The sequence below is a fragment of the Gekko japonicus genome, unplaced genomic scaffold, assembly GCF_001447785.1.
Source record: "Gekko japonicus isolate JY-2015 unplaced genomic scaffold, Gekko_japonicus_V1.1 scaffold211, whole genome shotgun sequence".
NCBI classification, from domain to species: domain Eukaryota; kingdom Metazoa; phylum Chordata; class Lepidosauria; order Squamata; family Gekkonidae; genus Gekko; species Gekko japonicus.
Window position 1 is genome coordinate 540091 of NW_015164187.1, and position 11390 is coordinate 551480.

The 11390-nt window shown below is 40.4% G+C and overlaps 1 protein-coding gene across 1 annotated transcript in view; it reads left to right on the top strand.

Annotated features, from left to right (window-relative positions):
• LZTR1 (leucine-zipper-like transcription regulator 1) overlaps positions 1–2532 on the top strand; it is a 39877-nt gene extending 37345 nt beyond the window's left edge. The window contains exon 20 of the mRNA XM_015408199.1: positions 1370–2532. Within this exon, the coding sequence (XP_015263685.1) occupies positions 1370–1486 (117 nt within the window). The 3' untranslated portion in view covers positions 1487–2532. The remainder of the gene's footprint in view (positions 1–1369) is intronic.
• Positions 2533–11390: the final 8858 nt, after the last annotated feature.

Below are 11390 nucleotides of genomic sequence, written 5' to 3' on the forward strand. Positions count from 1 at the left end.
TGGGGGGGGGGATAGGCCGAAGGCCTGAGGTAATCGGTAGACTCTCCCTCAGCAGAAAATAATTTTTTTTATTTTTTTTTTAAGAACAAACAAATAAAAAGAGAAAGAAGAGGAAATTTAGAATAAGGAAATAATCCCTAAGAGCTGTGAGGCGAAAGCCAAAAGCGAACCAATCTTACTGACGAAAAATAGGTCTACTCAACGAGGCGGTAAGAAAAGAACTGGCGGGATGTCCGCGCCCACCCCTCTGGGCATGCGCGGTGGGGTTCCTGCGCATGCCCGAGGGACTGGGCGTGAAAATCCGTTAAAAGAACTTGCTACAGCACAAATCGATCCAGCGCTTGCGCACTAGATCCCATGGGTGTGAAGCACAGAGACCACGTCAAAGATCTAGTGGTTCTTAGCAGTCAGAAGAAACCAGTTTCAGTACTAGATGTAACCTCTTCTTCCTATTGGTATAACTGTAGGAAGAAATAATAAGCAATGTTGCTTTTTTTGCTTTATGTCGTGTATGAATTTGCATTTTTTCTTTACAATAGGAGTATTTTATTTTCTTTTTATTTCAGTTGTGATTGCACAGCATAGTAGGGAAATTATAGGCTTGGCTCCAAAGCACCTGAAAGCAAGGCTGCAGTGAGAAGGGGAATTGGCAACAATCTTTTCCTAACTTTGTTCTATAGTTTGGCTCTAAGCCAATTCTTGGCTCAGAATTTCAAACTAACTATCAAAATCAGGCTTTCAGAAGACTGTCTTTTACTGTGACTGCTGTGCTCTATTAAAAGCTTGGTTGCAGGTGATATAATTTTAGGGTTCTTTAGGAGGGGGATTTTTGTTGTTGTTCATTTATACTTCAATACATTTACTGTTTTAAATAGGACCTTTGTTGATTTCCAAGCAAAAACCTTGTGCTTCTTGGGAAACTATCATTGAAAAAGGAATGTCCCTGAATTTAAGATGTTCCATAATATGTAGTGGTGTTATATGTACCTTTTTTGTGAGTGAGTTAGTCATTTTAAAATAAAGTGCTTGAATTGGTTCTAGCAAAACTAAGCAAATAGCTTCTTTGTACAAATAGAGTGCAGTGAAGCTGAAGGAGAAATGCATTACAAAGCTAGTTCAAGTGCCTTTACATGTATTTTAGGCATGCCTCCAGATAGTTCACTCTTCATCATTGTGAAGCACTAGTCTGAAGAAAATTTGTTTTAAATGGACTATGCAAATAAGCATTTCCTCTGACTTTTTTCTTTAAAACTTTGCCCAGTAATTTATGCCTTTAAAATAATGCTTTATTATCTGTAAATTGATTTATTCCATGTCTTTTAGATGTGGGTTGGAGTGATAACTAGATTTTTTTCCCTTTTCTTTTAAGGTCTCCAAGTTGCCAAATCTTCGGTCCCTCAGTCAGCCTCTACTTCTTGACATCATAGAATCATTAGCAAATCACATATCAGACAAGCAATGTGCAGAGCTTGGCTCAGATATCTGAGGATTCCTGTGTTCTATATATTGCTCTTCAAGAGGCTGCACTCTTCCTTACATGTATTGTCACAAGGTCTGTCTAGCTCGTTACCATTCCATATTGACCTGATGAGAATGTCCTCATCAAACCATAGGTTCGGTTAAAAAAAATGCCGTGAAACCGTTAGAATGTTCTGTGAAACTTCCTAATCTTCTATAAATAGATATGAACCTGAATCTAATGTCTCAATATGAAGAAGAGAGATGACAGTTTCCACTTGCCTTTTAATATCAAGCTGGACAATACGTATATTTTTTTTCAATATTCTTCAGGAATAAACACTTTGTAACTGAGATTGTTTTCAAATCTGCACCACCAGGAGATGGGATCAGCTTTCTTCTCTTTCTCATTGGTACTTTTCTGCTGCCTCACATGGTCCCTGTTAACCATGAATGTTGGGGTACAGAAGGCTAAGAGATTATCTCAGTGGCTGCTGGGGTTAGTTTCAGGTAATAATGAATGCAGTGGAACAGTCAAAGCTGCTGCGGTGTTCTCCTGCAATGGAACAAGTCACTACGTAGGGCATCTGTTAACAAAGTGCATCCAGTATCTATTTGCTGATTGGTAACTGTTCTTCCTTTTTCAGCATCTAAGCAGATGTCACCAAAGACTGTCTTCAAAACACTAATTGTCATCCCTTTCGCTGTATGTGTGTATAAAAGATTGAATACATGTACTGAAAAGTACAGTAGCAAAGAAATGCAAATTTACGGAATATGAAATACTAATATGCATGACTCTGAGTAAACCTATGCTGCTTCACCCTTGCAATTATGAAGGCAAATGAATGTCTGACATTTCATGCCATTAAGTTCAAAGTGTAGTTTATACACGGCCCTAGAAATGGGTCCAATAAATGATGCTTACCCTGCTATAGTAAAAACTTACCCCATTTATTGATAGCAGTGTAAATTCTCTCTCACCCACCCCAAAGTTAATTGACCTGTATTCGTGCTGTTTAGTGGCTGCCAGCTGCTTGCTTATTATGGCGTTACATTTTTTAAAAAATAACAAAATTTTTAGTGGCTGCCAGCTGCTTGCTTATTACGGCGTTACATTTTTAAAAAAATAACGAAATTTAACTCCAGTAACATCTTAAATGGTCAAAGCAATGGTATTCCCAGTAGTCATGTATGGCTGTGAGAGTTGGACTATAAGGAAGGCCGAGCGCCGAAGAATAGATTCTTTTGAACTATGGTGCTGGAGAAGACTCTTGAGAGTCCCTTGGACTGCAAGAAGATCAAATCAGTCAATTCTAAAAGAAATCAACCCTGACTGTTCCCTGGAAGGCCAGATAATGAAACTGAAGCTCAAATACTTTGGCCACCAAATGAGAAGGGAGCACTCACTGGAGAAGACCCTGATGCTGGGAAGTATTGAAGGTCAAAGAAGACGGGGACGGCAAAGGATGAGATGGTTAGACAGTGTCATAGATGCAACGAACATAAAATTGAGCCAACTTCAGAGGATGGCGGAAGACCGGAAGGCCTGGCGGGATCTGGTCTATGGGGTCGCGAAGAGTTGGACTCGACTGTGCGACTGAACAACAGCAAAAATCTTAAAGACAAATTAAATTTTCCAGGACATAAGTTTCCATGAGTCAGAGCTCACTTCATCAGATATGTTCAGGTGGGTAGCCATGTTGGTCTGAAGTAATAGATTCTAGAACAAAGTTTGAGTGCAAGGGGCAGCTTTAAGACCAACAAAGTTTAATACTGGGTATAAGCTTTCGTGCCCATGCACATTGATCAGATATCTCTTCTGTTATGCTAATTTTTGCCCTTTGAGGTCATCAACGAATGAAAAGAGAAATTGACTAGCTTTTCACTGAAGTATTCAAATTGTACTGTTTCCCCTTCAAATGGAAGAAAATGTGCTGATAAAACCATATCAGTTATGTGGTTGAAATGCGGGAAGTGCTTAGTGTGGCCTTTGTTATAATGGGAATATAGGTGGAATTAAAAAATATGAGATTGGCACTAAAAAGAAAAAGATGAATCAAACATTTCTGCACATATACCACTTACTGCTCTTGCATTTGGGACAAAGTTTGCACAGCTGTTGCCATGTTGGTGTTACAGAATAAGAGAAACAACATGAGATGATAAAACTTACCAGTAAAGCAGTATGCCAGTTTGAGTTGCAAGTAATTTTTATTTTCTTTTGACTACATTGTTCAACAGTTTTGTTCCAATTAAGTCACCTGCATTTGTTTACAGAAATGTAAGTAAATAAAATCAAAAGCAGATGTGTCATGGTACTTGCAAAGACTGAGTTGGAGTATCTCAAATTTATCTTTTCTTTTTGTAAGAAATTGCATCCAGTTGCTCTGCTTGGAATATTTTCTGTTCCTCCAAATTGCCCTTACTTTAGAAATGGTGAAATGTCCCACTGTGAAGAACTGTGCAAGTCTGAGGGTGAAAGACCACATGCTTCTTAATGGGGTTTTAGTATTGAAATTCTCCCTGTAGGCTTAATATTGTACTACTGTTTGTGACTCTAATCTATCTGCATGCGTTGGAACAATGACTGTAGGAGACACTTGCACCATTATTGGTAGCCAAGATTGATGTAGTACATATTTTGAGAATACCTCAAAATGAATGAAATGTATCCTGAGCCTGTATAGTCTGGTTTTCATTCTATCCATTGGGAGAAAAGTACAGATCAGATGACTTGTGTGATAAGTCTTTTGGTTTCTGCAAGAAGGGTGGATTATAAATTAGGTCAATAAAATTAATTTTAGGAGCTGTCACTTGACTAATCTAACAGGAGATCCCCTGACTTGTCAGATGCATTCCCATATCTCTCTTAGCTGCTCAGTTGATCTCAGTTTTGCAGTTCATTGTGAAGGTTACAGTCAACTATTACAAATATTTTCTTTCAGATGTTCCTTTCTGCTTGAAAAAGTGCAATAAAGGTAGATCTCTGTGACAATTACATAAAGGTAGATCTCTGTGACAATGACATGCCTCTATCACAGTCCCCTCTGTGGATTTCTATCCCACTGTTTGTTTTTAATTTCCCCATCTCTAATAGTTAACTACTATACTACCACCTCTATGGTAATCTTTTAAGGAACAGCAGTGTCACTTTTAAAATGTATTTTACTCATGGATTGTGTCCTAGCAATTGGCTTGCTTTATTCTGCTGAACGTTATGTAGAAATGAGGGTTAACCTCACTTACCCTCAAGGGTCAATACATTAGTAGTTACAGATTTAGCTGAGATTTGAAACCATTCCAAACTGACTTCTAATTAAAAGTGGAGTGACTGTAAAATGGCTAATTACATTTTTCAATTATCATTTAGTTCACCAGTTCTACTTACAATTCATATAGAGTGCATTAATAGAAATCTTTCGCAATGCAACAATGCCCTGTTTTTTGCAAACAACTTGAATATATTTTGCACATTATCCAGCTAATACCATTACTTCAGCAAATTGATACATATGTGAATAGCTGACTTCATGATATATACAAGGCTGCAGAGTTTTTCTAAAGCGCTGCAGTGTCCCCATGCAATAGAGACAACAGGCTTTCCCTGGTACCTGTATTTCTTGAGTCTCCAGGTGAGTCAGTGATGATTAAGTCAGATGATACATGTAGTGTTGATCATGGGAATAAAAGTTCTTAGGAGTGGACTGGAAAATGAAAGTGGCCTTGCAGCGAGCCTAGCTGAACAGCCTCTTGCAGCGCTACAAACCAGTACTGCAGGAACCTGTCCCAGAATATAGGCAGAGCAAGGCAACAGAGCTAGATCACAGTCAAGAGTCCAGTCCAGAGATAAAATACAGGTTTAGCAGCATAAAGAGTTCATGGGTTGTTCAGGAAAGCAGAGTCAAGGCAGTCCAAAGTCATTGATCAGCAAGATTCAGGCAGGTCCAAAAAGCAGAGTCAAGGGTCAGTCCAAAGGTGGCAGGTGGAGTCTGGAGTTGTGGTTGTAAAGCTCAGAGGGTTGTGACATGTTGCTTCCATAATCTGCACTTCTCCGGGTCTGATTTACATAGGCATTCCTTAACAAGCCTGATTTATAGCCATCTGCTTGGAGGTGCTCCTGCACTTACTCAGAACTGTTATCATTAAGCAGCTGGCACTGAGCCAAGATGGTATCCTGAGTACAACGGTTGTAATCGGTTTACCCCCGTCTGACCGCTCTCCACCGGTGTCTAGCCACTTCTGTTCAGAAGCCCGAGGCTTCCGATTTTCGCCCGCCATTTTTTTTTTGGGTTGCTGATATGCGCTTGGGCGAAGCTTCACCCGGCGTTTGTTTTTTAAAAAAAGAAAAGGTCCTTAGTTTAACTTTCCGGAGGAGTCTGGGACTTCAGGGAGGCCAGTTTGGGCTTTAAACTTTAAAGGTAAGTCCTTACCTTTAAACTTTAAATGTAATACGGGGTGTTTTGAGCATGCGCAAAGATCGCCATTCTGTGGATGGCTGCCTATGTGCATGTTCAAATTGAGTTTGTTTTTGAATGCCGACGCCCACAGCATGTGAACGGGCATACAGCGATGGGCTCCGCTGTGAGGGAGGTAAGTGTGATCGCGTTTCAGTCGGCATAAACTGCACCGGTTCCAACCGGTACAGTTTATGCCGGCTGAAACGGCGCGTCTGAACGCACCCTGTGTGTCCTTAAATCTTGCTGGAGCTTTTCCCTTCACTGTTCAATTAAGGGGGGGAGTCTGGTGGGCTATTTTCCTGTAGCTGTGTTTCATCGGCTACTTCAGAGCTGGGTGTGAGTGGGTCAAGGTCAGCTGCCGGCAATGCATCTCAAGGCTCCTGTATCTCTAATTCACTAACTTCAGCTGGTTCAGAGCTGGCTGCATACGGCTCCTCACTCCTAAGGAGTCTTCGGTCAGGCTGGCCCACAACAGGATCTCTTAGCTGCACTAGCAGCAGGCATTAGATCACTGTCAGAAACCATGAGGTCGAAACCTGTGGATCCCCAGGGCAATTGCACACAAGTTACCAGACTGTTGTTTATTAAACAAAAGATTTATAAAGTTTATTGTAGGTTTAATCAATTAAGAAAGTTTATTAAATAGCCAAAACATTACTCTAAAACCTTACAGCAAGAAAACGAGACTAGTTCAACTGTCTAACACTTTCAGAAAGTGCGTTAGACAGCACAAGCCATAAGTTTCAAAGTCACTGGCTAAAGCTCAGAAATTCTCTACACTGCTCCCAATTGCAATTCAAGCAGAACACAGTTTAGGCCTTCCGTTCATCAGTGTCTCCGCTAGTCCAACCTTCATTCACTATAGAACACATTGGCTCTGGTGGTTTCACCCATACTTTCTGGACCAAAATTGGAAGGCATACCCATGCAACATTTTTCAGCTTGTATGCATCTGTAATTGACACAAAGCTAGTTTCAAGAAGGCTTCACAAATAATATTTTTCTTGTGTCATTTGATTCCATATTGGAAAGTTCCTTTTTTGTTCCTGTATCAACTTCTTAGCTGCCTTTTGATTGCAACAGGAGCCTATATGTACCTTTTAATGTTTGACCTCTGATGGGCCAAAGCATATCAGGTCATGTTTCCTCTTGTGAACATATCACTCTTATTGAGTTATGAGGCTTGATTTGGGCCCTTGTATGTTTTTAAAAGTCTCTGCAATAAATACAATTATTTTTACTTATAATTATTCTATAGTTAAGTTTTAATTATTGGCCCCTTGTTTTCTAACTTACCTTTGTGGTGTCTTGATTCCATTTTTTGGGGTTGAGGGAGCCCCCTCACTTTCTCTCCACTTTCCTTTGGGCCTTAGCTGAATTATTGTTTTTAGCCCAGCAATATCAGGTGAGGGTGACATCCAAGCAGGACACACTCTCCCAAGAAGCCTCTGGAAAACTACCTCATCACCCCAGCTCTCCTCCTCCCATCATATGGGCAACAGGTTCTTGTGAGAAGCTAATCATGCCACCTCCATCTCTGGCCTTGAACATGATAGCATCTGCACAGGCTGGGAGACCAATTAGTAACACCTGCACAATGAAATAGGCCTATTACTATTCACATTAATCCTTTAGAGGAGGCCAGGGGAGCTTTGCCTCACACCCATTGCTGCCTCCTGAAAACTGGCAGCTACGGGAGATGGCAATTGATGAGTTGGTACTGATTTTCATTGCTGCTGAATGGTCCATACCAAGTGGCTGATGAAGCATTGGTAGAACTGTGAGGGCTTGGTTCTGCTTGCTCCTGGCAGTGGCCAACCAGGAAATTTCCATTAAGTTAAATGGCCGTCTACCCCTGCTGGCACCCATAATCAGCCTTAATGTGGCTTCTTGGAATTTACCAAGTAATATAGGGTCCAAGAAAATCAACTGGAATTGTCTTCTGTGCCTTAGCTTGATACATGGTTTATGCCTGGGAGTCAAAAATGTGGTCTAGATAAACAGGCGGAAGGCCGATTTGTAGAATATGCAGCCCTCAATGGGATTTGGTATTAGATTAGAGTACTTGTCTGAGCCATTCTTGATTTGTGAGTTCAATACCCTGCTTCTCTGCATTTATACTGGGAAGTGAATTTTATAAAATTCTGCTTCCAAATAATTGTGTTCCAAATCCAGGATCTGTGCATAAAGCTCTTCATATGTGCATCTGTGTAAGTGTTCTCATCCTGTATCTTGTAGGTGTACCATTTATTAACAGATTAGAAATGAAACTATATTGTTTCTGGGGGCTAACAAATCGTATCCAGTTTTTAAAATAATAAAAACTAAAGAGTTCAGAATAATTCAGTAATGATAGAAAATACCTAGTGTGCTACACAATTCACAAGATAGAGGAGGATTTATGTGTATTAATTACTGACAAGATTCACAAGATAGAGAAGGATTTACAAGATAAATTATTAACAAGGTAGAGAATGTGAGCCTTCAGTATATTTTCTGTTCCACCTTATATCATTGGATTGGATCCAGTACAGCATTTCCATGTGTGCAAGGAGTCCTACCAGCAGAATGTGGTTTTAGCAGCTCCCTCTCTTGTTGGCAGTCTCCAGTGCCCCCTGAAATAATCTTCCTGGGTGTTCCCACACCCCAAGAGCAACATTTCGGAGGGCATTTCAGGCTGCCATGGAAGTAGGGAGCCACAAATGTCACACTCTACAGGCAAAACTCCTTGTGCCCACAAAAATGCTGCGCTGAATCCAATACACTATGTTGTACTTTCTATTTGCAATATTTTATAGGATTTAGTTATCAGCCCTTTCAGATTTACTTTTTTCCTGTTTGGAGTATTAGTGAAGTATGTACCGTGAAGAATTAACACAATAAATGGGCTTCTGCCCTCGTCATTAAACCCAACTTTGGCAATTCCATATTTGTTTATCACAGTTGTACTCCATCCTTCCTCTAAAAATCGCAAGGATCAAATGGGATAACCCACACAAACTGCCTGAACAGCCCTTGTGATCGGCTCAGAGTAAGAGTGTGTCAAAGTTGGAATTCTGTGTAAGAGTTGGGACTTGAACCCAGATCTCCCCAGCTAAGTTGGACAAGGTACTGCACTTGTTCAGAATCTCTTGAATTTATACAACTTGTATAGAGGAACAAAGGTGCCACCTAGAATTCTTGCACATACAATTTAATAACTGGGTCTAGAAAGCAGCATGATGAAGTGCACAAAGCTTGTCATTTTGGTGGTCTTGAATGTTCTGTAATCTGTTGCCTGATTTATGAATTATAAAATGGTATATGCCATTTGCACTGCCATGTAAATTCACTGTGGATTACACAGAAATATTAGTAGTTGATATCTGATCAGCTGAAGGTAGAGTATCTTCTACCATATAGTGGCATTCCTTAATAAGAAACCACACAGCACTCTATCTAATTTAACTTGAATTAATTATTAGAAGTCCATCAGAAGCCCTCAATTTTCTTCTCTTTGTTCATGCTTTATCATCATCATAGTCGTGATACCTAGAGATCATCCAAGAAACTACGACAGTATAACGAACAGAGACCTGAGAAAGGACACCAAAACTTTGGAACTTGCTCCCCAGGGAGATTAATCTGTCTTCCTCTGCCCATGGATGAAGACTTTTTAGTTTTGTTTGGCATACCCCCCAATAATGGTTATTGGTCCTCCTCCCTGGTTCTAGCGTTTTTATGTGTTTATTGAATTGTTTTATAATTTTAAGAAGAAGAAGAAGAGATTGGATTTATACCCCGCCCTTCACTACCCAAAGGTGTCTCAGAGCAGCTTACAAACTCCTTTCCCTTCCCCTCCCCACAACAGACACCCTGTGAGGTAGGTGGGGCTGACAGAAACTGCTCTTCTTCAAGGACAGCTCTTATCAGAGCTACGGCTTGCCCAAGGCCATCCAGCCAGGTGCAAGTGGAGGAGTGGGGAATCAAACCCGGTTCTCCCAGATTAGAGTTCACGCACTTAGCCACTACACCAAACTGTTTGGTGTAATGTTTGCAATTGTTCTGATGTCTTATGTGTGTTGCCTTGGGAACCCTGACCAAGTGGAAAGGCAGCATAAAAATGTTTTAAATAAATAAAATATTTATTTATTATTTATTAATTAGATTTATATCCCGCCCTCCCCAAATGGGATCAAGGCGGCTAACAAAAGAGACAAAGCCATAACAAACAATTAAAAACGCGCACTTAGCCACTACACCAAACTGTTTGGTGTAATGTTTGCAATTGTTCTGATGTCTTATGTGTGTTGCCTTGGAAACCCTGACCAAGTGGAAAGGCAGCATAAAAATGTTTTAAATAAATAAAATATGTATTTATTATTTATTAATTAGATTTATATCCCGCCCTCCCCAAATGGGATCAAGGCGGCTAACAAAAGAGACAAAGCCATAACAAACAATTAAAAACGTAAAAACAATCATTAAACAAAGTGCGGTGCTCTTGATGTTAAGTCTTATTAGTCCAAGATGGGTTCCATTTATCAACCTAACCTGACGGCATACATTCTTCGGTCATCTAGGCGTCTTCCCAGGGCCGGATCACCTCTAGATCTAATCCACTGTCGAAGATGGCAGCTTGGTGGTGGCACAATGGCGGCGGCGGCTCCTATGCAAAGGCCTGGTGGAAGAGCTCCGTCTTACAGGCCCTGCGGAACTGCGCCAGGTCCCACAGGGCCCGGATCTCCCCTGGAAGCCCGTTCCACCAGACAGGAGATACCACTCAAATGGTCCTGCCAAATTCTGTCTTTGGAGTAGACAATTTCAACATGTTTTTATGGCATGTTAATTTCATTTACATTATTCTAGTCTATCAAGTGTACAAAAAGTTCTTGGTCAATGTTTTTTGTTTTTAATCCCCTGAAACAGGGTAGCTTTATTACTTTTTTGTTACACCTATACACTACAGAAAAGAAAAAAGGGAGGGAAAGTTACCCCAGGAAAAAAAGGACAGTAAATAAAAACCCACACTATAACTAAAACCCCAAGAGAGAGGGTTCTAATCAGTTAGTATTCTGTTAGTATTTAAAACAAAAAACTTTTCGTTTGAGTCAATGTATTCGGAAATTAGTGAGTTCATATTAGTAATAATAGTCTCTTCTTCTACGTGCGTTCAGAGTTCTTTCATCATCATCGCTGTTTGCAGGACTTCTAATATTTTAAAGAGTTACTTTGGTTTTCTCAGTTGTAAGTCATATGCTTCCTTGGCCTCAGCACTCGTTGCACCTGGGTCTCCGTCTCCGTCTTCTATGGTTTCTGCGCCTCCCCCTTCTTCTTGCTGTTCTTCTTCCTTCGATCCGAAAAACCGCTTCAACCATTCTTCTGCTTTGAACACCGAGTCCAGTTTTTCCCTTTTATCTCTGTACTTGAACAATACCCCTTCCGGAAAAATCCAGGAATATGGAATTTGGTTGATTTGCAGCGTTGAAATCA